Here is a 27,691-nt window from a genome sequence, read left to right on the forward strand (position 1 = left end):
CCCCCCCCCCGCGGCTGCCCAGCGCGGGCCAATAGCAGCGGCCAGGTGCTGCCTCCCGCCCCGGGAGCTCCCGCCGAGCCCTCCCCAGCACTCGAATTCCCTTCCTTGAAAGCTGAGATCCCCTGCAGGAGCTTTCACTCCTGTTTGCAGATCGTCTCCTCACGCCCATTTCAGCTGCCGAGAACAAACACTCGCTAACGAGCAGCACGGATGGACCAACAGACTCCCCTGCATCCACTGGGGGCTGCACAGACCTCTGCCCACACTGGCCCCTGCACCAGGGACAGCACAGTCCCTCTGGTTACCTGACATCCCTCACTGAAATACAGAACTCACGCTTTTTCCATGAATAAACAACATTTAATCCAATTCCTTAACTGTTCATTAGAGCACAAGCAAAACAGCGCTGGGTGCGCGGGGGATTCGCTCCGCCCAACACGCACACAATAGGAGGTGTGCTTAAATACAGTCAGGTATTACATATTCATAATGACCCCAGGAACGCCTCTACATATTCATAACCTTTCCCCACTTATTAAAATGAGTCTCAGATAACCATTTCCACAGTCTTCTCCTTGACCCTCCCCTGTTCGCCTGCGCAGTGTCACTTGGTGGTTTGAGGAGGGGTCTGTGGATGAAGGCTCCTTCAGCTTCCTCACAGTGAACGTTTTACCTTTGTGGCTCATTATGATGAACTGGCTGGAACCCAAGCTGTCAGGTCTGCCAAACCAGACCGGCGCCCCCTTTTGCTGTAAATCTTGGTTATCTTGTCTCCTCAAAGTTCACAGCTGGTGCTGTAAAACTTCTTATCTTGGCATTTGATGAGGTTCTGGTTTTTCCTAACACAACTGGTTACATACAGCTCTAAACTAGGCACTCATTATGTGGCTTAAAGTGTTAGTTTTTAGTAGGCACTCATTATGTGGTGGGTTAAAGCTGAGCTTGGTGCAGGACCTGCAAACTCTGCACCGCATGAGCCTCTGGGTGCAGCCCCTGGTCCTGCTCCATCCCACCTCTGCTGCTCTGCTGGGCAAGGGGGGCCCCGCACCCCCAGGGCACAGAGTGTCCGTTCCAGCCCACTCTCCCAGCACCCACCTGCATTCAGCTCCAGCATCACCTGGATCAGCCACACGGTCCCCCCAGATGCTCCTATGAAAAATGTACTTATGATTCATGCTAAAAGAACGGAGTTATTCTGCTTGCAAGGACAACTACAGGAAGGCCATAGCACTTGCTTATAAGAACCTTTCTTAACCAAATAAGGCATGGAACTCAGAGAAGGAAGTAACAGCTAAGCTTCAGGTAAACTCTTAAACTAATTGCAGAACTAGTTGGTATGCGCACAGGTGTGTAAAAAGAGGAAGAAGAGGAGCTTCCTCCAAACGACCACCATGAGAGTGCTGCTGGCAGAAAAAGACCCCCTAGCAATAGCATGGAGTCTGCGAAGAGAGAAAAGGACACGGAACACAGAGGAATCGAAAGAAGGTGGAGACTGCCCAGAATCAGAGACCAGCAGGCAATAAAAGGACCCCCCTGAAAAGCAGGGGTGTGCGTGTTCGGGAGCGCAGACTCCCCGCGCACCCAGCGCTGTTTTGCTTATGCTTTATTGAACACATTTTAATAAATCGCACTAAGCACTGCTATCTATAACTGGAGTGGCTTGAGTGCAAGCTCTGTGCAAGGGGGACCCTGCACGCCCAGGGCACAGAGTGTCTGTTCCAGCCCACTATCCCAGCACCCGCCTGCATCCAGCTCCAGCATCACCTGGATCAGCTGCGCGGTTCCCCCAGATGCTCCCAGCCTTGTGCTGGGGGATTTGGGGGAGCAGGGTCCCCCCCAGGGGCTGCAGCACAACCTGCAGGATGAGCAGAGGAGGGGAAAGGGCGAGAGGGTCTGGCAGGACAGGGCCCAGCGGGAAGGGGCGCTGCCATCACACCCACCTTTGGGCACAGCTGGGAGGCTGCGGCTCAACTGTGGCCGCTGGTGTCCGCTTGGCTCCTTGCGCTGCAGCGCGTTTGGGCCCCGCTCGCAGCATCACTGCCCCCCAGCAGCCCCAGGGACAGAACCCACTGCCCCACCAGCACATCACCTCTGGGCAGCCTCTGCCACCACCTACAGCGTCTCCTCCCTGTTTCCCTGCATTCCAACAGGGAACGGCACTCCCAGGAGCTCGTTAGCACCAGCCAGATGTGCTGGTACCAGGCGCAGACATCTCTGCGGCCCCGCGATGAGATGCGTCACCTTCCCGCTGCCCAAGGAACATCTGTGTGGTGTCAGGGTCTGACAGCAGCGGGAAGTTTTGCCCAGGGCAGGGAAGGCTCTTATAACGAGCTGGTCCCAACTGGTCTGTCCAGCTGCGCAAACGCCAGAAGAGGAGTTTGCGACCTTGCAGGAATGCGGGAGGAGATAAGGGAGAACAGAGAGGCTCCGTATGAGCTCCTGTGCCAAACGTTAACACAGGAGGAGATAAAAGGGAAAGCAAAGAGTCTGAGGTGGAGCAAAACTCCTCAAAGAGCCCAAACAGCGGAGCTGTTTGAATGGATGGGGCAGCCAAGGGCGCACCAGAGCTGCTTCTCAGCCTGCTCCCACCGAGCAGGTAACATGCAGCTTCCCAGCTGGTCAGTTAATGGTCTTTAATAGCTATAAATCAATTAACTCACTGGGTGGATCAATTAGCTCTTTGTGATTTGGGAAAGGAATACAGCGGCAGCTCTCGCTCCACCAAGGATCCTTAAAGGAACCTGCCTGTCCCCACAGCACCCGGTGACACCCCAAAGGTGCAAACCCCGCTGGGGTCGGGGCTCCGTGGTGAACGTCCCCGCGGGGCCACGTTGCTTCAGCAGCTCTCGGTCCGCCAGCTGCTTTTTCTGGGTACAAGAGCAGAACACAGGAGCCGGTGCCCCATTCGCTCCCCGGTGAACGCCCCGTCCTGCAGTGACCGGCGTCGCGGTGACCCCGGCTGCTCCTCCCGCGTTGTTTGTAGTGGAACATGGGCACAGTAATATATCATCTGCTGCCAAAGAGGGTGGAAATGGAGGCAGAAATGGTCATAATTACAGTGAGATAAGTGCTGGGGTGCTGGGAAAAGGTGATGAATGACCAGGTAAGCGCCAGTGCAGGGTGCCCTGACAGCCGGTACATGTGTGAGACTTAACAGCGCTAAAAACGTGAGTTTTGCTGTTGGGAGGCCACCTCCGGGTGGAAACGGGCACCTCCTGGGGACGCTGGCGACGCCTCAAGCGGCAGAGAGCTGGTTTTTGTTTTTCCCAAGAGCCGCAAAGGCTGCGGAGGGGTCGCTGGTGGCCGGACCCGCTGGGGCTGCGGGGCCAGGCGGGGCAGAGCCGGTCGAGATCCACGAACCAGAGCGCAAGCGCGGGAAAGAGCCGAAGGGAAAGGGAGAACGTGGGAACGAGAAGAGAGCGAAGGTTCGGGCACAAGGCGGGAGGGGCAAAGGGAGCAGCAGATGTTTTGCAAAGCCCGCCCGGTGCTCACGGCTGCGCGCTGGCCGGGGTGCGCCCGTCCCGCTCCGGGTCCAGCACCTGCGCCCCAAAACGCTCGGTCAGGCGGGAGGGACCCCCCGCCGGCTCAGCCATTCCCGCTTTCCACGCGTTTTTCCCCATTCTGGTCGCTGCCGTTGTCGCCGCTGGGCAAACCGGCTCCAGGAGCCCCGACCTCAACCGGGGGGGCACTCAAAGGTGCGGGGCTCGCCTGCCGGTGTGGCGGGCGCTGCGCGGCTGCTCCCGAGCAGCAGTGCCCGCTACAAATGGACCCCGCCGCCCCGCAACCGTGCCCGGGGCTGCACTGGCCGCTGCCACTCCCGCCTTGCACGGGGAAACACACGCTCGGTGCCCGCGGTTGCACGGGGCCCGCGCACCGGCATACGCTTCGCCGCCCCCCTCCCCCCCCGCGCGCCGGAAGTGACGCCATCAGGCAGCGCCGGAGCGGGCCAGGCGAGGCGGCGGCATGGCGGCGGCGGCGGCGCCGGGGGCGGCGGTGGCGGGAGGGCCGGGGACGCCGGGGACACCGAGCGCCGCTCCGCTGGGGCTGCGCGGGTGGCTGCGGAGCGCGTACCGCTTCGCGACCGACCGCAACGACTTCCGCAGGTGGGTGTCGCCGGCGGGCGCGGGGGGCAGGAGCGGAGCCGGGGGGGTAGGATCGGGCCCCGGAGCCAGCGCTGCCGGTTTCTCTCTCAGGAATCTGCTGGTCAACCTGGGGCTTTTCGCCGCCGGAGTCTGGGTCGCCCGGAACCTGACGGACATCGACCTGATGGCCCCGCAGCCCGGCCCGTAGCGGCGGTGAGTCCGGGGAACGGGGCGGGGGTCACCTGCAGGATAACGGGGACCGGACCCTGCGCCCGCTCGGCTCTTGAGCCCGACCCAGGCTGGTCCGTACCGGGAGTCGCGAAGCTGTTCAATCGCTGCACGGCACTAATCCGGACTAGAAACAGCCCTAACTCCGCTTCATCTCCGATCCAGGAAAGCAGCGGAGCCGGCAGGGGAGGAGCTGGCCCCGCACACGAGCGCAGGACGCGCCCCGCCGTTCACGCCGCGGTGCGCTCGGGGTGCCCGTTCTGCCCCTGCAGAGCTGCTGCTGGCGCTCCGGAGCTCCTGCGTGAAGCTACAACAAGGGGGGAAAAGACACTGAGTGCGAGAGGGAGAGTCCATTTCCAGTTTGTTCCACAAGGCACAACGAGAATGTTCCTCAAGGACGTGAAGCCAGCGTGTGTGGAATTTGCTTCCGTACCCCCCAAGGTGTTTAATAAATATTAATGTAGAATAACGACATAACCCACTGGAGTTTCATTTTTTTTTAATAAGAAACTTCAGCTTACAAAAACAAGGTGTAAAAAGAGTAAAGATTTACAAAAAAATCATAAAAACATGTTTTGTATTTCACACCCAAAAGACAAAGGGACGAGTGCAGTCCCGGTCTGTGAGCAGGACCCATCGGCTAATTATTCCAAGGACAAATGAACCTGTGAGAAGCCGTAGGTAACTCAGCACCAGGAGTTTTCCTGGGTGGTGTCTGGAGGAGATAAACCCAGGACGGGTGCTGCAGGGGTGAGCGGGGCAGGAAGAAGCTGTTTGGTGTTGCATAGCATTGGAGCGCCCTGGGCTGGGACCGGTTTGCCGTTCCCAGCCGTGAAGCGGGTGCTGAAGCTACGGAGGGGACGGGGGAAGCGCCACGTGAGGCCGAGGGAGCTGCGCCCGTGATTTAATCCGGTGTGAACCCGCATGGCAGCTCCTGGGAGATCCTGTTTATAAAGCAGGATTAATTTCCCAGCCCTGGCAGTGGGACCACAGCGCAGGCTCAGGTTCTTTGGATGTGTTTGTGCGGGTTTTCGGTTTAAAACGCTCTGCGCTCTGTGACCAGGAGCTGCCCCACGCCTGCCCTGAGCCAAACATCCCGCTACCCAGGAAAACGCTGTTTTCAAAGCGGGGTTTTTAACATCCTGTAGAGAAATGAAGCTCTTTTGAAGTACGGATAATCTGAGTTATACAGAAACAGTTCTGCAGGACAAGGGGATTAATTAGAACATTAAAATCATTTTATAGTTAATCTTAGTTTTGATTTAGAGCACACTAATCTCCTCCCAGGGCCCGGGTTCAGGCAGGGGGCAGTTCATGCAGTTAAGTACGTAAGGCTGCCATAGGTGACTTACTGGATGTTGTCTTAACAAACCTTGATTAAAATAAAAGCTGCTGAACCTGTGATTAGGAGCAGCGCGGCTGCCCCAAGCTGTGAGACAGCTGGACAGATTGCCAGAAACATTCGGTAATTAATTGGATTCTCTCGTCACTCGCTGCTGCCCGGGAGCGTCCTTGAAGCACCGGCGGCCTCGCTGGGAGCACAGCGCGGCATCGGCTTAAATCGTTAGTGACGCAGGTACCAGGAACGTGAGGCAGGAACCACGGGCTGCTCTGACTTAAAGACCCCATAGAGTCACCCACCCAAAGCTCCGCCTGGCTCCTCTCCCCAGCACGCGGCGCAGCATTTCACGTCGGAGGAAAACCGCTCGTCTTCTCCCCACAGCTCCCTCCCAGCACCCCTCTCCTAGAGCAGGATTAACTTTGTAAAGTGCCGAAGATGAGCTCTAATTCTGCCCTGCTCAAGTCAGGAGTGACGCGTCCAGGGCGGCAGCAATGGGGGTCCTGGCAGCAACGGGGGTCCTGGCAGCAATGGGGTCCCAGCCATTACAGGAGGGCCAAGGTTTGCTTCACTGCGTGGGCTCCGCTCTCCTGCAAGGGGGGTTTTCCCTATGGATGCGCGGAGGGCACTTCCAATCGGAGTTTCTGGTGAGCAGGACACTCTAAACCAGTGTTGGCCACCGCGGGAGTGCGGGGCGATGCCTGTCGAAAGGAGCCTGCAGCAGACAAACATAAACCCAGCAGCATAAAACATGCTATAGGCTATCGCTTCCAAACAAAAGCTCAGTGTTACAGAAACCTCACAGTGCTGGCAAAAGCAAGTTTATTCACTTGGAAGTATAACTCACTCCTTCCCTATCAGGGCCATCACTGTTCTGCCCGCAGTGTCTGCCCGTCCCAGCACAACCAGGCGAACGCCACACGGAGAGGCCGCTCGCGGCAAAATTGCCCCCAGCAAATGCTACAAAATCTGCTCGGGCGCTTGGGTACGGCGACCGGAACCTTCCCAGCTCCCAGAGCCGCGTTACAGCTGCCGCTACTGCCTGAACTCAGATACTAATGCAGAACGCTCCATCAAAAGATGAGCGTTTGTGGCAAAGAGTCTCGGCTCACTGCGCTAACAACCACTGCTGGGTTAACGACCGACACTGCGTTAACAACCGACGACACTGCGTTAACAACCGGCACTGCGTTACCGTTTGCCTTTCTGTCACATTTTTATATAAACAGGGCCGGTGTGGCTCAGGGACTGGGACAGCGAACGCGCACAGTGAACCCCGACTGTCATTTAGAAGAATTTAATCCTCTTAAAGGGCGGGCAGGACGGATGCACAGGGAACACGCCGGGTTTCCCTTCCACCTCTGAATTAACAAGGCAACGTTGAGCGCTGTTTTTCCTTTCATTTTCTTTTTGAGACTATAGATAGTCTTCACAGAGCATGTATTTGCCCTAAAAATGTATCTGATAATCACAAGCGCTTGATTTTGATTCTTCCAGGAGTGTCAACTTCTACCTGTGCTGAGCCCAACTCGGCTTCCCCACCATCAGCAGCCACGTTACTGTAACTGGATCTCAATCTGGCCTACTGCATTTTTATTAATTGTATTTACTGGTAGCACAAACAAATCCCCTACCTAGTAAACCCACAGATAAACAGACATTCATCAGAAATCCTTCTGGACCCTGCCACATATAGAGAACCAAACCCAGAACTTCTCAATCAGTTCCCACAGGACTGTTTCAAACTCTTGTCTCCAAAAAAATAACAGCATGTGACCTCAAAGTTTTACTTAACCATCAAAAAGGTGGGTTTTGTTGGCTCGAAAAGCAGCAGGTTGCTCAGACATGCAAGACACGGGGACCTGAAGGACGGAGGAGAGCGGGTGCGACACCGTGTTCCTTGTTTGCCGTGCTCACCTCTGCGTGGCCGCAGCCATCACCAGCAGCCAAGGGAAGGAGATCCATTCCCCCATAGGAGAGGAGATTCAGGGTTGTGGCAGTGGCAGTGGAAAGAGAGGAATGAATGGTATTTGGGACACCAATTGCTTGAGGAGCCTCATGTTGCAGATTACTTCACCTTTAACCACTCTAAGAACCCAACAAACCATGACTGAAAAGGTCAAGTCTCTGCAGTTTCCTCGAATTTGATTGAAACATGAAACAGCCAGCCCCAAATTATAAAAACACCTGAGGTGCAACTGCAGGGTGAGCAGTGACTATGAACGGTCACCTAAGGCCCTGCGTTTCACACACAATTCTCAAACCAAGATGATGATGGATACAGACATTTTTTCCAGCCTTCCAAACTCAACATGGAATTTGAGGTTTAATTACATTCCTTCCCTTTACGTCCCAGCAGAAATAAAGGCTTTGGAGGTTGAACCACGGGCTGGTTTGCGGCGCGAGACGCCCCCACGTCCCCTCCCACTGCCAGGGCTGCACAGGCTGGGCTCAGGCTCCGCTTTAACCCGCTCACCAAAGTCGTGCCGCTTTGGTTTTGCTGCCGCTGTAAACTGGTATGACACACAGGAACGCTCCCATTTTATTACAGGCCTTTGTTTCTTTGCTTTTAAACACACTTTCTCCAGAGCAGAACTGGTTTTAAAATCACATTCTGAGTGAATTTAGCTGCCAATTCAGTTCAGCCCAGAGAATAAACCACCCAGTGTGCACGCAGCCTCGGTAACAGTGCGAAACCTGCTGACAACGCTCCCCAGCCTCGGGTTTGCCCTCCAACGATGGCAAAGCAATTGGGATAGCAGAGCTGGCTGGGGCCTGGGGGAACATTTTCTCTGCTAGAAGAACATTGAGCACTTCTCCAGCAGAACGGCTCTGCAGGCAGCCACCCCCATCTACCCAACAACCGTCCAAATCAACACCTGGGTGACTGCGTGACTCCAACCCTGGAAATCCGCACGGCAATGAGAGGGGAGGGTACTGTACCTGCTCCTTCTGGAGTGATACCAGCATTACTGGGACCGGTGGTGTTTGAAGCCAGTTGAATGCTTCTGTTTCCTGGCTGTGCTCGCTTGTTACACACCTTACGCCATTCCCTTTTGATATGAGATGAATAATACAGCATCGAACTTTCTCATTGGATTTTGGAAGCATAATTTAACAAGAAGATGCTTTGAAACCAAGATTGTAACGACAACCTTACGTGTCAGAATTGCACAGCTCGGTAACGCTTTTCCAGACCCTGGGCGGCAACCAGGACCCGATCCCTTCCCGCAGCCTTGTTCCTACGGCGAGGAAAGATGCGAACGCCAACAGTTCTTAAAAAAGCTGAGACTTGATGGAGCTGCAGAGCTCCCATCACGGGAACGTCAGCCTCCTGTCCTTATCGCTATGTTTGGACGGCACCTGAGCTTGAAGTTGTTTTTCTGAGATTCTTGCTTTGTCCTGCACTGTTCTTTGAGTGTAAAAAAGGATGTAAGCCTGGGTTTTGCACACCTCCTCCACGCTACATACATTCAGTTTGGAGTCATTGCAGTGGACCCAAAAACCTGGGGATCAAAGGAGAGAGAGGACACGAGTGAGGGAGGCGTTGTTCCTTCCCAGGGCATTTTGGAACTGTTCATAGGAAACATCCACAGAGAAAACGGGAGACAGGCATTGCTGTCTTTCCCCTACAGATGCTTTGGAACGGAGGTTCTAATCTGGAAAACATTTTGATAGTTTCTGTGCTGTTAACTGGGTTTGGAAAGACCAAATCATAATTTAACCAATTGTAAATTACAGCCCCAAGACTCAATTAGGAAAATAAAACTTCCCTGGGGACGGCCAATTTGTACGTCTCTCTCTGCACGTCAGAAGGCAGAGTCAATACCAATTCAGCTGCAGAAAGAGACTGCTGGAAAATCACCGAAGCCTGCGGATGTTATTCATGAATAGTCCCTGTCCAGTTTCAAAACACGTTCTGTTTATCTCATCATCCCAAGGATACTGAGAAAAGACGCCCAGCTGGAGCAGCTCCACGGGGTTACAGCGCATGGGAAAAGCATTCATGCTGTTAACAGCGAGCGCTAAAAGGGACCCGCGAAGCAATGAGCAGCAAGCCGTGCTTTATGGGGAAAAAGAAGAGAGAAAAAGAAAACATGCTACTAGCAACACGTTCTGGGAAACAAACTACCGTACGTCAGGAAACCTGGTTCCAAACACCTTGGATGATAAAGCTTTACAACGCACTACGTCTATGGCACAGCACACGAGTTTCTTGCATTTGTTTCCTCGTCACAAGGCACACGCACCTCCCTCCGTGTTGTAGCAATACGCTGTGTAGTGTCCTGAGCCAAACCCTTTCCCGTGATGCATCACCACAGCGGAGAGGTCATAGACAAAGGTCTCTTTGTCAAGAGAGGAGAGAGAGTCCCTGCAGCAGTAAGGTTCCATGTTTAATACCTGGTCAAAGAGGACATGGACCCCAATCTTCTCACGGTGATTGCGCTCAGACCACCTGCAAACACACGGGCACCGTCAAAGACGCCTCCGGCCGGCGGTTCAGGCCGGGGGAGCCGCACACACAAGCGGGCAGCAGGGAGCTTTTCACCTGTTTTCACTCTAATATCGGCATTTTTTGCATACACCTGACGCCCATTTGTTATTCGTTAGGATACTGCTGAGATTTGCAACAGCCAGAGACAGACATGCACCTACTGCGACAGTCTAACTGCACTTTAAATACTCAGTTACATACATACAAACCCCACACACCTCGATTGCCTGTGCCGACCATTTTAGAAGCTTTCCATAACATTTTGAACTTTGCTGCGTTTAGTTCAACAGGTAAATACAGAATATTGGGATTTAACTATCACAGGCTCCCAACTTCAACAACTCTCACTCATCAGTTCACCCACCTCACAGCCAGTGTTTCAAATCGTCTGCAAACCCAGACAAACACCATTAATGCAATGCAAGGAAATCAGCATTAACATCCACAAAACATTATATTGTGTGTATAATAGAAAACATGCTCCAAACAAGCTACTGATTGCAATGTGAGCAGTGCTGACAGGGTATCACACATGTGGTTTGGGTAAAATGTCTCTACAGGTGCATTTCCCGGAAAGGGCGAGAAGTGGGGCGCCCACACGAGCCCGTTCTGCCCACGGAGCGCGCCCCACTCACCTGAAGCGTTTAAGGTGCAGCCGGAGGACCTGAGGTAGCCTGTAGATCATTAACTGCTTTTTAGCTTCGCTCAAAACAAGAGGTTTCGGAGAAGACTTTCGCCGTTTGCCTACCAAACACACAAAATCAAGGCAAAGATGGTGAGGGCGTCACTCATTTTCAGAAGGGGAAAAGAGCGCATTGTGAGCTCTTTTTCCAGCGGTGGCGGGACGGCCCACACGCGCTCAGGGTGGGCACGCGAGGAAGCGCTTCTCATTAATCCCTTCACAGAGCAGCAACCTCTAGGATCAAAACGCACAGGTTTAAAACACAGCAGCAGCGCGCGACTCACTGTTGCACTGGTCGCACGCGTATATCCTCCCCTCCAGGGCTTCCGTCTCGGTGAACTTGGCCAGCATTTCGGTCAGCATGCACTCCGTCTGGTTCACAGGGACCAGCCCCTTCTCCATCGAGTGATAGCGCTCGGGGAACTCCAGGGAAAGGTCCCAAAAGGGCTCAACCGTGTTGGATTTGTAGTTGCATGTTATACAGGTGACCTGGGGATGAAATGCGTAGGCACAGGTGAAGTTATGAACGCAAACACCTGCAGACGGGCGTTTATGCCCACAATAAACAGCCGGTTTGTGCCCGAAGGGCAGCGCAGTTTCAGGTGCACAGAGGTGATCTGTGAGGCCGGAGAAACGCTGCTCATTCCAGTCTGCAGAACATCATTTGAACCACTTCCCCAAGTCATTTTTTTGAATAGAGCCACTGTTTCCCTTCACTGCCTCAGATAAACACCATCGCAGATAAAAACACCATTACAGATACACCACCAATTCACTGTTGGTAACAAGCACCCTGGATCTGTTTGCTACTACAAAAAGTACACGTTCGCATTTATCATGCAATCTTCCTTCCACATTTTCTCTACTTTCCTTGCATATTTCAAAGTGTATAATTCCCTTAATGTTTTATCTGCTAACTATATAAAAATTATTCTTGAATGGAGCACGAAAGGACAAATTTCAGATGTGCTTGTTTCCTTACGTCATCCCAGAGTATTAAGTAAGAACAGCAGGAAAGTTTTCAATTGAACTCGGAGGCAGAAAGTGAGAACATGAGGTAACAAAACCAGAAAGTGAATCGGCTCAAACGCTGTCACTGCGAGAACCATTCGCCAGAAACCAACTCCCAACCTGTGGCTTCATCCGCTGAAGGCACCAGGAGCTTCAAGATGGATTTGTAGATGGGGAAGGAATCCTGCGCATAGAGGGGCTTGAAATTAAATCCAGCACGAGTTACATAAGTAGAATAAAAAGCTTGGCAAGTTATTTATAGTGTATCATAGTAGCAGATCTGTGAGCATCTTCAGGCTGTTACCACAGACCTACCGCTGAATTCAGAACACGCGCCACGTCCGGAGTCAAGAGCCGACCCAACAAAGAGCTTTTAGTTAAGACGCCCACAAGAAGTTCACACACTGCAGAGGTGATTGAAATGAACCACGACTTCAAACATCCTTTCCCTGAAAAGCCAAAAGCTTTAACTTGGAAAATACACCTTTTAACCTTTAACGTGCACGTAAGTTCTTAGGAGCGGTAAGCTCGGTAAGATTGGCACTGAGAGGGACGATATAAATAGTGATGAGAACACACACACACGTGTGATACAGCGCGTGGGCTGGTCCTGCCAGCCCTCGGTGTCGAGTGGTGCACGCGTTTCATTTCTCCTGGAAAGCAAATGTAATTGAGGGCTTTCAAAATGCTCTGGGCTGCCAGGGTCTGCCGCGTGGGAACAGCGAGTTTAGCCAGGGGAGCTGCACAGAACACCGCAGCGCGCAGCACCACGGGCGCTTTCATCTCCTACAGAAACCTCTGTAAAGCACGGTCAGTATTTCAAGATGACTTTCACATGCCTGCAAAAAGAAAAATGATCACAGAGAGCTGATTCTTTATAGCACGAGACGACTGCTCCCTCTGCCCTTCATCACGTTCTTTCTAGCCACAGAAACAAAACGAGGCAGGGACAAAACAAATTACAAAGAGACTTTAAAACACAGCAAAAGCTTAAAACTAAGGGCACAGAACTACTGTACTTGTGCAGATTTCATTCTGAAGTGGCAGAAGCCAACTGCATTTACAATACATGTGACAAGTGTCAAAAACGTGACAACCTGCACAGCAACCCAACAGATTTCTTTCTCAGGAGACGCTCCCAAGCAACTTCTCTCCCTATCTGGCGGCTCCTCAAGAATTGGCGCCTTTGCTCCCTGGTGCGAGCGGCTCCAGTTGATTTCCTTGCAAAAGCAGGTGCCTACCTGACTAAGCAACTGCCCGTGAAAAATGGTGTTCACCACCTTCAGGACCTGCTTGGTGAGCTTCCTCTGCGAGAACGGGATGAGGATCCTGCGCTTGGTTCCTTCCGACTCCAGCTCCTGCTGCACTTTGTCCAGCAGCTCGCAGAGGAACTCCTGCGCGTCCTGCTGGTCGTAGCCGCGGAAGGCGGGGATGAGGCTCCACACGGAGTGCAGCATGGCGAACGGCGACACCAGCGCCCACTTCCCCGACCACATCACTCTGAACAGGGTGTGCAGCTCGTGGCAGAGGGAGATGTGCTTTGAACTCGGTTCCTTGGGCTGTATGAGCTCTAAACTCCGGCTTATGGAGGAGCCGCCGTTTAAGGCAGCCGGCAGGCCCTGCGCGCCACAGGGTCCCACTTTGTCAGTCCTCCCCGGCTCATTAGCGGCCGACCCGTTTGCCAATTTGCCAGGCATCCGAGACTTCCCATTCACAGTTTTGGCTAAGAGTTCTTCTGTTTCACAGAGATCAAGTGTCAGAAAACATTCTCTAAATTTCTGGAGGTGACTTAGCACTTGCAGAATAGAATTCATATAACACGTGTTTCCCAGGTTCCTTAGACCCGTCACCCCGGGAGTCATCAGAGGCTTACGCCGGATGGAATAAAACTGTTTGAACCTGCTGCTCTGCACCTGCCTTGAGGTAGGAGAAGCGGCCGCCACCTCCCTGAATTTCCTTGGAATCAAGTTGTCCCTGTGCGCGTGAGACAGCAGCCGGGCGCTCTTGCGCGGAGGAGTGTTCGCCAGCTCCTCCAGGAGCTGCCTCTTCATCTCCTGCCGCCGCTGCCGAGCCGCCTCCTTCTTTTTCTCCAGCTCCTCCATTTGCTGCTTTTGTTTCAGTTTCAGCTGGCCCCTAGAGCTCTTATCGAACCAGGTCCGCAGCGCCTTGGCAAGCAGGGCCTGGCGCCGGTGCCAGAGCGCGGTGAGCATCTGAGACTGTCCCTGAGGGCTCCGTGGGTGGCGGCACACGTCCTCTCCCAAAGCCATCGATCGCAACGTCCTGCCGCTCCGTGTCGACGGATCATGTTTTTGACTTCTAATCGCCGACAGAGAACTTCTCAGCAACTTCAAGTCGCCCTCCGGGTTATCGTTCAAGACGTAATCTTCACAAAGGTAACAAAAGACATAGAGATCGTTGACCTCCATGGCCAGCGGGTGCCTGGTCTCTTCGAAGTGTTTGAGGGCATGCTCCTCGATGTACGTCCCGCACGCCACGTGGGAGCACTTGAGACAAGCCCAGAGGGACTCGGTGGTGCGGCAGTCCACGCAGTGCCACTTCTGCGGGTTCAGGATCGAGTGGTCCTGGGCGAGTCGTAGCCGCCTAACATGTTTGCATCTATCCATGTCTCACAGGAGTCTGCGCTGCTTCGACCTTGGAGGGCAACAAAAAGAAAGGAAAAGGTCTTAGAGCCACTATATGCACTCAAAATTATCCCTCTTCTACCAGCTGTAAAGACATAAAAATACAGATGTCACGTCTTGTCAATCCAACCGCAGTTTGCATTATTTCTGCATAGTTTTTTAAAAGCAGTTTTTAGTAGCAGCAAAAGATATTGGGTTGACAAGGTCTACAGAACAGAAGTGTCTGTGTCTGCTCAGGATGGCCCAGGCGGCTGCCACCTCAGCCAACCAGAGCGGCCTCCCCGGGGAAAACGGTTCATTCCGTCCACACACGTTTGATCTTTGGCTGCCCTTGTGAAACTGATACATACGAAATGCGTTTGGAATCGGAATGCGTGCCATCGGAACCAGGCTGAGGTTACCAACTTCCCGCAGAAACCACAAAAATATCAGATAATTGTCATAACCAGGGCACTTGCAAGTCTGCAGGCTTCACGTTCTATCCTCAAATTCCCTGATTGCCCACAGCATCCCGCACATTCCCAGGTTTTTAAAAAGAAAATCAACAGGGAAAAACAATGAAATGTGTAAGACCATGTTATAATAAATCTAAAGGAACATCTGTACATGTGCATGTTTGCGTGAGCGCACAAGCAGTGAAAACAACTGATTTACTAAATCACTATAGTGTGAGTGGAGATGAATCAAATCGGGGTAGTAGAAGGAGCAAAAACCTTTCACTCTGTGCCCTGTGCCCAGATGTTGTATAAAAGACCCAAAGAGTGCGTCCGAAGCGCGGTTTGTTCTGCCCGGTCCCCGCGGGAAGGACCGGGGGCAGGATGGGGCCGCTCGGCTACTCACGGGGTCCCGGCTGAACATCCTCCCCTCCGCGGAGCCGCCTCCGGGGCGCCCGCCCGCCCCATGTCCGCCGCCGCGCCTCTGCCGGGGTTAATTACTGCTGAGGTCTTCGCGGTGAGGCAGCTCAGCTCCGAAGCCCTGGAGAGAGAATATTCTTGTGATGCACACACACAAAGTGAGAAGGCTGGCGGAGTCGCTTTCCAACACGATTAATCCCCTCGGTGCAGGCGCCGCTGCGGAGAACACGTTTACTACAGAAAGCAGAATTTTCTGGAAGTCAAAGCACGAACGCAGCTCGGACACAAATACAGAGATGGTAAGAAACGGCACATGGAAGAGGCAGTCTGGAGTTTCCATTTTCACACTTTCATTTTCTGATAATCTATATATCTGACGACGTAGCCTCTCCACAAGTCTTGAGTAGTGGGTGCCCCAGCATACGGCAAGGAAAAGATGTGAGTTAAAAGAAGCGGGCGCAAACACGCAGCTCCTGAGATCGCGCCCATTCTGGCTGCTTCCATAACTCGGTGAAAGGAGCAGGGAGGAGATGGGGAAAGAGAAGGAAATCTATCCTGAATTAAATTTGGTTTCTAGATGATTTTGCAAACAATAAAAATGAAGCAATGAACAGTTGTCAAATGTGAGCCGCAACAAAATCAGAACTACAGAGGAAAGAAAAACAGCAAAAACCTGCATTTTGCCCAAGGCAGGAAAGATTTAAAAAACATATCCATTGTAATAATCCAAGACTAAATTCCCTGGTTTACACATCTAGGACTACAGCACTTGAATGCAACAGAACGTGGTGACGGGAGGGACAGCGACAGCACGCACAAGCGGTCACAGATGTCACATTCTGCACACAGAATGTTGAGACCAAAAGTCCGTTTACAAGGGGCAGAGTCCAACACCCCGAAGGCCCCGAAGCTGCAGGGCAGACACCAACCAGCTGCAGAAAACCCACCTGAGCACGTCAAGAAAACATCGTTATAGTGGTCCCCAAATTACGCTAATTTACTTTAATGACTCTCTTTTTCCAGTGACACTGCTGCTAAAGATGGGATCCGTTAAAGAAAAAAATATCAAAGCTCTTCTGCTATTGAACTCAACTTGAAAGCACAAGTGGCCACTCCAGACCCATCTCCACAGACTGATTCTAAATCACCGTTTTCGTTATTGATTTAAAGCAGCCCAGAACGTGCCCAGTGCTGCGCTCGTCCCCTCACAAACCCCGCCAAGGCACTTTGGGAAATCCCGCACTAAACAAAGGACACACTTGGCCTCCTCCTTCCGAGCTGGAAACGTCCCGTCCCACCTTCCTCGCTGACCTTTTTTCCCTCTTTCTTCTTAATTTTTCTGCTCAGGTCTTGCCAGAGAACTGTGGAATAATCCCGTCTCGCCTTGGTGAGGCCGAGTGGCACAGATTCCGGCTCCAAAGAGTATAGACACTATGGTAACATTGACAGCCTTCATTTACATAAAAGAATACTAATTATGTTGTATCATCAACATCTGTGATTCTGCTCACTGCCATATGCGACAGTGCTGGGAATTTAACCCTTGCGTCTCACCAGCGCATCCCAGATTCGTACCGCCTAACAAAAACCAGGCCTTATAAACACCATTTCCTAGAGACCCATTAAACAGGGGCCGAGCGCAGTCGCTCGCCAGCCCTGCGAGGGCTCAGGACACGAGATTGTCAAAGAGCACCGAACTGATCCTTCATTTCCAAGGCAGAAAGGAACGCCGCTGACACGTTGCTGCTTTCAGCTGGGTAACAGGCTGTGCGGAAATCAATCACCGGCAGAGCCGGCGCGGTACCGAATCATGTTTAACAATGAAGCGGCCTGTCAGGATATAAATTACAAGCCTTTTGTCAACTGCTTTTGCTTTTCCTGCGCGGGCCGGCAAGATTTCCTGTTTGAGAAAAGACAGAGAATTTAACGGCGTTGGTCAGTTAACAAAGCAGCTTTGTTACACCTTAATTCAGCAATTCTCAGCACAAAAGCACCTTTGATACTGCGTGTGATATTCCCCACCTGTTTCTCTTTAGGCATCTCTGGATACTCTAAGCCCTGATCCCACGTATATTCGGCTGCTCTGCGAGTTAGAAATAAACGGTGTTTATTTAACCCAAAGCACTGCAATGGAACGGGCTGCGTGGTACCGTGGAACACGAGCGCCAGGGGGTGTCTGCAGGTCCGGCCTCGCCGGCCCACGCGCAAAGAGACCCTTAAATAAGTCACTGAGAGGCACGCACACGACTAACAACACAATGTGCTCCTCTTTTCCATAGGCAAACAAGCGGCTCATCATAACCCACCAGCGAGAACACAAAGAACACACCGACAGGAGAAATTACAGAGCTGTGATCAAAGGGAAACACAGAGATGAGTCAGGACCTGTAAAGAGTTGCACAAGGGGAAGAAAACCAAACCAACCCTGCAAAGATGCCAGGGTGGAAGTATTTAAGATACTGCAAGTGAACAGTAATTCATGTGGTTGATGTGACAGCGCAGGACCACGAGCAACACGAGCGCTTAATGATAGAGAATTAACACCTCACATGTTAAGGTCTTGGAAATGAACAAACAGCTCTTTGCAAGTACAGTACATCAGGTTTATTGCTTGGCTGTGCAGTTTTTCCCACCGAGGTAGATCTCATTTTAAGAGATCTCTGTATAGTTGTCCTTTCTCACCTACTTAGATCCGTCCTTTTCCAGATAAGGGCTGGGGGAACAACTTCATTGCTCAGTATGGAGAAGGATGGGGCTGCACTGCAATGCCACTAAAGGTGAGTTAAAGCTGAAATAAAAGCATAGGAATACAAGGCAAATAAGGACACTGGATTCGCTGGTTCTTCTTGGACTCCCAGTGATGTTCAAGAGACAATTTGAAAAACTCTTCCCTTGCAAATCACTTGCGGTGTTTGAATAGCGGCTCAGACCCTGCTTGCTTTTCTTGCATGCCTCGTAATCCTGGAGAAACTTATGGCAAGATCCTGTAATAGCTTCAAGAACCAAAGGCAGCAGAAACAATTTGGCTCTTGACCCTAAAAGAGTGTTAAAATAAACCACATGACTTTATTATGTCTCTTTGCACCATTGTTACACATTTGGAAACTGATTAAAGACATCTGCACAGATCCCTTGACACTAGGTACTTGCTTTTTCTAAATAAATGTGCACAGAGCAAGGAAAAAGAAGCGTAGGGCTCAGGGAAGGTGCTGGGGGTATTCTTGTGGTCAAAACTACACATCCTACACCAATATGTTTCATTTGACCAAATGGGTTTAGGAACCTTGGGTGCCAAACCACAAGTGCCTTCCCCTCTCGCCCCCAATAAACAACTTTCTAGGGGCAAACCTAGAGCAGAATTTCTGGCCTGCAGCAAATACTCAAAAATGCCAATGAGGAGATATTGGAGAGTATATATATATATGTTAAAATTGCACAGAACTACTCAAAAACTTGATTCCTCTGGTTATTTTAACCCACCCATCCAGAAACCACCCAAAAAGCTCTTTGTCCTCTTCTCTCCCAGAGCCGCCTGCTCGCCTGGGCAGGAACAGTTTCCCCCTGGACCCCTCCAGTTCAAACCCGCTGCTTTCAGACCTTCCAATCGCATCTGCAAAGAGCGACCACAGCCCCGGAGAATTCTTCAGCTATTCTGGAAGCAGATTTGCTCGAAATCTGTCAGCTTTCTATCCCACGACTGCCGGGTTCTCTCTACCCAGGGTGACGCGCTACCGAGTGAGTTACAGGCAAATTAACACAGCTGACAAAGGAAAACAAAGGAAAACACATGAGGAAGAGTTACAGATGGTACAGATGACTCAAGACTCAGCGATTCTCTGAAAAGACAAGCAAAGCGACGAATTAAATAGAACTGTGAAGAAAACCCTGTTTCCCGCACAGGCTTCCTCAGTGGAAGTAAACGCAACTTCTGCGGGACTTTGTTCCCTGAATCCTCTCAGGAAGCTGAAATAAGCAGATACTGCTCCGTATCCCATTTTAGAGGACACCCCAAAACAAACGAGCAATAAAGATGCATGTCCTGCAGTTCCCTGAACACGTGGGCAGTTACTCCCTAGCAGCCCTGGATGTTAAAAAGCATTATTAAAATGCTATATACCCCTTAGCTCCCGGCTTCCTAGAAGTTAATGTTTCTTCATTTATTGCGCTACATAAAGTCCCCTCCCTCCCCTTTCTTTTCATAGGTTTCCCGGGTTTGATTTTCGGTTTGGCGTTTGGAAGCGTCAATAAGTTGGGCACCATGATATGGACACGTATGGAGGAGGCACCGCTCTCCATCAAACCCATTCGCAGCGTTTCCCCCGCTCCGGGAGGGTCCAGGCAGCAACGCACACCCCCGAGCCCGGAGCAATCAGAGCCGCTACATACGACCGGAGTTATCAAACACGGCCAAACGTCTGGCATTACAGCGCTCTGCGAGTGGACGCTAACTGCCTGATACAAAGTCGTAATTTCACTTTATGGGTCAAGCGACCAGCTTTATAGAATCCACGAATTCCCAACGAATTCTATTTCCATAATTGTGACAACATGATTTCATACATTTTTCATGTAATCTCCATAACTGCGACATGCCACAGCGTTTTGAACTGTTCTACACGTTTGCCCCCGAACAACACTCGGCCGGCACAGGCAGTAACAGCTTCAGCAGACACAGAATTAACGGCACTGACCCCCAGTCCCGAGCTACAGCAACTCTGGCTATTTGGAAATGCAGTTTTTTATACCCCACCAGCCCCAAACTGCCGGGGTTTGTACCCAAACTGGTGTCTTTTTGTTTCCTTTCACACTTAGCCCTGCCCAGCTGGGCAAGGAGTAGAGCTTAGCGAGGCTGCTGGAGCGGACAGAGGGGGCGCTGATGTGCGCAGGGGCCCAGACCCGCAGGGCGAACAGGGCAGCTTGACAATAATTAACACGGTACCAGTCAAACAAAACCAGCCACGTTATGTTTCAACGTGGCCTGACAAAGCAGCAATAGAGGGGATAAACAGCCATTTTCTTATGGTCCCACTTTCCCTACCTTACTATTCCTTTTAGTCTTGGCCTACAGGGCAGCCCAAACGCTGCGTTTGTCAGAGCACAAAAAGCGTGATTTCTTCTGACCGCGCTCTGTAAGCGTCATTTCTCACATCCAGCGCATATCACATTCATCACATTGTCACGCGAACAATACAGAGTTGACGCTCCCAGCAACAGTTCAGACATTAGATATTAAAAATACTAAAACTCCACCTTTGACAGGGCAAATTATACACAATTTCCACCCATTTTCACAACAACATCGACAAAATTAAACATAACTTTCCACTGCTGGCAAAGCCATTAGCAAGGTCAGGACCCGTCAGGTTTTGATCTACGGTACCTTGCTCCGTCCCCCCAGCATTTGCAAAACTTGATGGTTTTTATATCAAAAGACACGTAACTTTAATAAAGCCAAAGCAAGGGCAGAGCCCCGCAGCACAGGTACGAGGTGAAGTTCTCCGGCTCCGGCACCGCGGAGAATCCTGGCGGCTGCAGCAGAGCACTGAACAGCCCTGGCATTCAGCAGCCTCTTCACCATCTCTTTGTGATCGACACAAAGACGGATTATCCCAGGCACTGAATACTTGCTAAGTTATGGGTCGTCCTCTGCTGTTCTTCCTCCCCCGTTTTAATTCATATTCATCCTGGCAAAATCTTAGACAGACTATTAACTAATCTAAAACAACATCGCAGCTGATACAACACATAAAGCGATCAGTCAGACGAACATGTCAGTGCCATCTACTGAAGCAATAAAGAACAAGACAACCCAGCAGACTGGGGCTTATTATCTTCCCAGCCGTCATGAATAGGCGAAGAGTATTAAATATAAAGTGCAACATTCCACAGCCACGTTGGGCTGCGCTTTGGGCAGGGAAGGTGCCTTCGAGAGGTTTGAGGAGCAGGGATCACCAGCTGAAACAACGATGGGTTCCCACACGCCTCTCCATCATTTCCTTCCCTTCCCTTGCCAATCAACCCCTACCCAGCCTTTTAAAACCCCAAGGGAGCGAAACACAGCAGCAGCTACAACATTTTCTATGGGTTTTAATAAACGCAAACCCACCTCTTCCCAGGTGTGCAGGAGACCTGAAGTGGCTCTAGCGAAACTAAGGACCTCAACCCTTTCCTGTCCAGCTGGCAGGCGAGGCTTGAAGCCTCTATTTCTGGTACATATGGAATAATTCACTTGCTATATGCACCTTTTCATTTTTCTCCCCGGTTCCTGATGGAATTGTTCCCAATTTGCACACTGGGAATCCTGTCTGGGCTGAAATCCTTCTCTCTAAATCACGGGCAATATCTGAGTTGTGCCTTTGTCCTCACCACAACACGCCGACGCAACAGAGCGATGCAGGAAGCGAGAACCCGGTTTGCAGAATATCAGGTTGTTAATCTTCTTTAAGAATGGAAGATCAACCGCGGCCCGATTCTATAGCATCTGTTATTTTAATAAACTATCCTCCTAAGAGGTTAGAGTTCATCACAGCAATTTGCCTCGAGATGAAACGACAACAGGACAAGGAAACGAAAGACGGGGTGGATTTGGTTTTGATGCCGCGATCCAGTGCCTCAAAAGCTGTTCCGAAAACCTTCCTATTCAATAACAAACAGGATCTTATCTGTGTTATTCATTTCCCCGCTGCCAAACCGCCCTGGAAAGGGCAGGAGAAGAGCAGCGCAAACGTCCACGCGGGACTTTTGAGTCTGCTTTGAGAAACACTCGCTGTGTTCACCAGCCCGAATATGGCATTTTCTGCAAATAAATCAGCTCTTGTGAGACGGATCTTCAGCCTTGCTCTCATTCAGGTGAATTAACTATTCTTAGTTAAATAGATTTGCTTCTAGTCTTAGTCTGATGACAGATTAACTCATGACTGGTAGGATTATGGACTTACCTCTGGAACTAAATCACTTTTGAATCTGAGTTACAGCTATTAGTTCTTTAAAGCTTAGCTGAACGGCTTTTAGTACCTCCTTTGTGTTTTTGAAAGAATGATTAAACATCATTAAACCCAAGCTAAGGGCCCTTTCTCACAACTGCACTGAATAAACAGCTGATTCGACTTGTGCAGAACAGCAGAGTTTTACACGGATTTTTTGGAGAATAATTAATACTATTCTAAGTCTAGAACACTCAAAATTCAAACATGTTTGTCACGTCTGTGTGGGTTTTAAGCACATCAAAAACTGAAAGGCACCAGTAAGGAAAGCGAGGAGCCGTCTTTGCCCGTACTTCTGTATCTTTGCAGAGGATGGAGATATTTAACCATCACTTTCCCCATTTAATTAGAAGTCCAACAAACCACCTTAATTCATTGCTCTTGCTTTCTACACTTCCACGAGAGGAAGCACGGATGGGACAGCGAGGAGAGAAAAAGCCACCGATCTACATCCCCAGACAAGGGGGTTTAATTTTAAGTAACACACAACCCAAGTTTGGGTGAATTTATCGTTAAGGGTCCCTGTGGCTCACACCGAACCAGCTGCCATCTCTGAATTAGAACACATCGGTTTTCATCGGTTGGTAATGACTGAGAACCCCCACGCATCCCAAAGCAGATTGTCCTGCCCAGTCCCAGCAATGCATCTATAGATACACACACAGGTATATGGACGTACAGTCTGTTTAAATCAATATTTAGATCTCTCCCTCCACCCAGAAGAGCCACCAACTATTGCCGAGCATAAAACCCTCCCAGTGAACGCAAATGCAAGGCCAAATTAGCCAAAAAAGATGTTTGCTCCTCGTTTGACTGAGTTCACAAACCTGCGTGGGCGGGACGGGAGGAACTGGTGCGGAACCGTTTTCGCTGAAGTTCAGTGGATGAAAAGGGTGTTGGTTCTGATAGCCTGCAGTTCGGTATTTACGCAGATAATGCTCGCGCTAGAAGGCAGCCACGAATCTCTTACCATTTTCTTAACTCACACGGCTCTTGTTATTCAGCTGGAACGCATTTAATATACAACATAACGTGGAATTCTAAACTAGCTAAAATTAGCGGGTGGAGTTATATACAGCACGAGGCAAGAGACAAATGGGTCCCATCACATTAAAATAAAGGATTTAATATAAAACAGTTTTGCTGTTTGGAGAAAGCCGTCTGGCGCAAACGCACTGAGCAGAGCGAGGCTCAGCGACACGGACCCCCGGGACAGGGGAACAAACGGGGCAGAGACGCGAGCCGGCGCTCGCTGCCCGCTCAGGACACGGCGCGTTTCTGCCTCCAAGCTGCTTATCTCTTCATCCGCACCCCCACCGGGCTCCCTCGCACCGCCCGCGGCCCAGAACCGCGGCACTGTCTGCAGAGCCCGTTCAGGGCATGAGACGGGGCAGAGCGCAGTTACGGGACGGTATTTCTTCATCAGATCCAAGCCGCCCACTGCAAAGTGAATGGGGAAGCATGGCTGCAGGGCAGCGGTTCTCAATCAAGCGGACGGATTTGCCTTTCAGAGGGAAAACGGGAAGGGAGCTGTGGTCACCATCTCTTAATCAGCTCAGCTGATGCGCTATAGAAGGTCTCAATGGGGGAACACAGCTGTGGCCCATAACTCTTGGCTTGATCTTCCATGCTCTGACTGAAAAGCCTGAAAAGAACATAAGTGAACGAAAGCTTTTCTCCACTAAATTGATCCTTTCAAATTGATCCTTCACCCAGAGAGGCCAAAACAAGACGTTTCTTTTTCAGGGTGCTTGTTTAGAGGTTGAGTGCAAAAGTTTTCGTGATACACACAACAAACTGAGGTATAATATGAGAGATCACACCATTATTTTCTTTTAAAGATAGAGATGGAGCACGTTATTTAGTAACTCCTGCCTTCTGTAGGGATCCCTACATCCAAGTACGCGGGTTTTGCTTTGGCTGAAGCACCCTCTCGCATTCCAGTCAGCAAAACGACAAAACGTCGAGAAAGCACCTCCTTCGAATGTTGTTCTACAATAGCACATTTGTCACGACTGACGCGTCACACGACGCATTTCAGCCGCACTCGCACTAACTCTGAGCTGTCACAGCCGCGGGTTCCAGTTCTCGGCCTTCATCTGAAAAAGCGGCTGAATGACAGAGCCAGAGCAGCGAGACCAGCGAGGAGCACAGGGCGGGAGGAGCGGGGATGCACTGCAAAGAGCTGCTGCTGCTTCTGTATTTTTCTTCTACTTTCCCGGTGAAGTCCTCAAGAGGACAGGCCTGGCAGTGCATCACGTTATGATCACCTAATTAAACGAACTTCTCTAGTGAGCCTTATTTAAAAAAGCACCCTGCGATGCCTGACGCGGACGGAGCCGCAAACAAGCGAGCGCCGCGCGAAGGATCACGATCAGTCGCAAGAAACCCGCTGCAGCGAGAACCAGCACCCGGGCTCTCAGACGCAGCGGCCACACACCAAGCTGAACGTGACCTTTAGGTTTTCGATCACTGCTATTCTGACGATTCAACGCACAAAAGGGATGCTTTGCCGTTCCCTTCGAGTTTACAAACCCGAGTCCTAACCGGAGCAAGCGCCGCTTTGTTTCGCAAGCCGCAGCACATGAGACTTATTGACATTTCTCCATCCTTCAGGCCTCCCGCGTGCCTCGTCAGCCACAGCGCTCTGCAGCACACGCAGGAACCGCGGCCACAGATTCCTCACTAACGATCTTTGGACACACAACAGCTAAATAAATCCCCAGTCTTGCCATACTAGCTGCAACGCTCTCTAAACCATTGCATATGTGACTATTGTTAAGCCCTGCTCGCGAATAAGCAAAATTCTTTGTAACAAACAGAACTTGCACAAGACCAAGAACTATTCCAGACCCGAAAAGCTGCCAATTTCAAAACACCCTTTTCACTTGAAGTCAGCTCATATTAACAGGAAAAATGATCAGGGGAAAAACAAACAAGCGTTTACCATTTGCGGTCTCGTGTTTGAAAGCACACGTAGCTCAGAGACATCAAATGCTGCTCATGTTTGGCACATAATTTTCGAATATTTGCACCTAGAATATTTTCAAAGCAATTAAAAACACCGAGTGCTTTGCTGCCCAGCCTCCCCAGCCTTTTTTTTTAACCATGCCAACTCATCTGATGATTGTAAAACAAGATCAAGCCCCAAGTGCTGGTGCCCAGGGCAGAGCAGCAGAAATTCAGCGCTTGCCCCAGCGCCGCAACTCCAGCCGCTCCGTTACACCAACACTTGTTTAATCCCAGGGCGAGTTTAATCCCCAGCGTTCACACACACACACACAGTTTTATACCCGCAGTTCCACCCTCCTGCAGCTCCTTCTCCCCTCCCCGTTTCCACATCCCAGCCGTGCATCTTCTCTCCACGAGCACCTCAGATCTCCACCTTCCTCCCCCTTCCCGACACCTTATTTTTGCTTCCACTCCCACCTATCATCCCTTCTAATCTCATCCCTATTTTTCGCCTTGCCTTTGCAGGAGAACGACCGACACCGCTCAAGAGAAGCTCCCACTGAAGTCAACTGGAGTTTTGCCCGGGGTAAGGAACCGGTTGCTCCCATCGCATCTTTCCCCGCGCTCCCCGGGTCCCAGCGAGCGGCTCCTCCGCAGCAGCAGGACATTAAAGAACCAAATATTGCAACATTCCACACGAGATGAGCTCAGCGCCTTCAAGAGCTCACAGCATCTTTCCCTCATTAAAACTACAAGTGTAGCTCTGAAAAGTAAAGACACTTCTCCCCCCTCCCACTTGTATTTTGCAAACCAAGCGGGTGCTTCCATCGCCGCGTCACCGTGTCCCCGCGGGCTGTACCTGCACATCAGGAGCTGTTCTGACACACGGATCACGCTTCTTTTTCCTACGTACAACCGCACGCAAGGCGATTAGCGGGCGCGTTTCCTAAAATCAGCAGCGTTGCTAAAACTGGCTCGTTATTTGCTTTGGTTATTCGAGCATTCGCGGGAGGAGGGTACAAACTGCTGCCGCCCCCTCTGCCTTAAATTCTGGTTAAAACGTGATTTTCAGGGATGCTTTGCTCCCTGGGCAGGCACCAGCGATCGAGACACCCAACCCCAAGCTCCCCGATTAACTTCAGCCTTTCAGCGCTGCGGCGGGCGGGGGGACACAAACCCCACGGCTTTTCCTTGTTCCACGCAAACATAAATCAGCACCGACTTTCCCCATTTTTGTCCCGTCTCCACCCCCCGTCCGAGCGCAGCACGGGGGTTTACGGGCAGTTTCTGGGCGCTCTCCCCGCCGCGGGACGCGGCCCCCGCGCTGTTCCCGCCCCGGCCGGCGGGGGCGGCCGAGCCCGCGGGAGGGACCGGTACCGGGGCAGAGGGACGAGGAGGATGGGGGGGGCGCTCCCGCGGCCCCCGCGCCTCAACAAAGGGAAAGTTGCGGAGCCGCCGAGGCCGGCGCGGGGCTCCCGCCCGCAGACAAAGGCGGCGGCCGCCCGGCCCGGGGGGGGATCGGGGTTCGCCTCAGGTCCCCCCCGGGCCCCCCAACCGCACTGAGGGGAGGGGGGGCCCCTTTGGGAGGACGGGAGCAAGGACCCCTGAGCACCCTCCTCACAGCGGGGTGTCCCTCCCTCAGCCTCTCGCCCTTTCCCGCCTCCCCTCGGGGGGGTCGCGGTGTCTCCCCCCCGCCCCGGCCCCTTTATTTACCGCCATCATCAGCACGCGCGAGCTGTCACCAGCGCCAGACACCCCAACGGCCGCCGGACACGCCCCTCTCCCCGCCCATTGGCCGCCCGCCGCGCCCCGCCCCGCTCCGCCATTGGCTGCACCGCACGCCACACAGCGCTCTCTCCCGCCCCCTCGCCCGGCTCCGCGTTCAGCGCCGGCGCTTACGCCGATTCCGTAGAGCGGAGCCGGGCGCTAACGGCGCGGCGGGCGCACCGGCGGACACCGTTTGCGCAGCATAAGCCGCGGCGGGGAGAGTTCTGACGGAGCTTACAGGCTCTGCGTAGCCGCTAGGGGGAGCTCTTCAATGGCTTACGGTGGAGTAGCCGGCGGGCCGCGCCGAGGGGCGGGGACTGCGCGGGCCACGCCCCGCACGGTGACGTACCGGGCTTTGTGAATCCCGGGCTGAAGTTCGGTTGAGTCACGAGAGGGTAAATAAGGATGTTTAGGAGACAAAGAGACGCTTAAAGGGGCGGCGCGGAACGTGACGCGTCCCCGAGGGGCCCTGAGGTGGCTGCGTGGCGTGGGAGGTGCCCCACAGGGCCCCTGAGGTGACAGGGGGGGGACCCCACGGGGACTCTGAGATAAAAGAGGGGACCCTGAGGTGAGCACAGGTCAGTGGTGACACAGACACTGACCCACGGAGCACCGGTCAGCAGTGACACAGACACCAGTGAGACGGAGCACCGGTC

At 52.1% G+C, this 27,691-nt stretch overlaps 2 protein-coding genes across 4 annotated transcripts; one reads left to right on the forward strand and one right to left on the reverse strand.

Moving 5' to 3' along the window:
- The first annotated feature begins 3,947 nt into the window (after positions 1-3,947).
- Positions 3,948-4,787, forward strand: TOMM6 (translocase of outer mitochondrial membrane 6). Its single transcript, XM_065854448.2, has 3 exons — positions 3,948-4,103; positions 4,194-4,295; positions 4,476-4,787. Exons 1-2 carry the CDS (start codon positions 3,964-3,966, stop codon positions 4,288-4,290), a joined length of 237 nt encoding a protein of 78 aa, XP_065710520.2. The 5' UTR covers positions 3,948-3,963; the 3' UTR covers positions 4,291-4,295; positions 4,476-4,787.
- A 5-nt stretch (positions 4,788-4,792) lies between these two features.
- Positions 4,793-27,054, reverse strand: USP49 (ubiquitin specific peptidase 49). 3 transcript variants are annotated; one of them, XM_065854446.2, is made up of 7 exons: positions 26,982-27,054; positions 15,320-15,454; positions 13,079-14,489; positions 11,111-11,315; positions 10,780-10,888; positions 9,900-10,105; positions 4,793-9,155 (listed from the first exon to the last, which is right to left on the reverse strand). In XM_065854446.2, the coding sequence occupies exons 3-7, from the start codon at positions 14,459-14,461 to the stop codon at positions 8,965-8,967; spliced, it is 2,094 nt and encodes a 697-aa protein (XP_065710518.2). In that variant the 5' UTR covers positions 14,462-14,489; positions 15,320-15,454; positions 26,982-27,054; the 3' UTR covers positions 4,793-8,964. The 3 variants fall into 3 exon arrangements, with proteins under 3 accessions (XP_065710518.2, XP_071673936.1, XP_071673938.1); XM_071817835.1 differs by lacking the exon at positions 26,982-27,054 and adding an exon at positions 26,128-26,534; XM_071817837.1 differs by having other exon boundaries at positions 8,989-9,155; positions 10,051-10,105.
- Between the last annotated feature and the right edge of the window lie 637 nt (positions 27,055-27,691).

The sequence above is a fragment of the Patagioenas fasciata genome, chromosome 21 (genome assembly GCF_037038585.1).
Source record: "Patagioenas fasciata isolate bPatFas1 chromosome 21, bPatFas1.hap1, whole genome shotgun sequence".
Lineage (NCBI taxonomy): Eukaryota > Metazoa > Chordata > Aves > Columbiformes > Columbidae > Patagioenas > Patagioenas fasciata.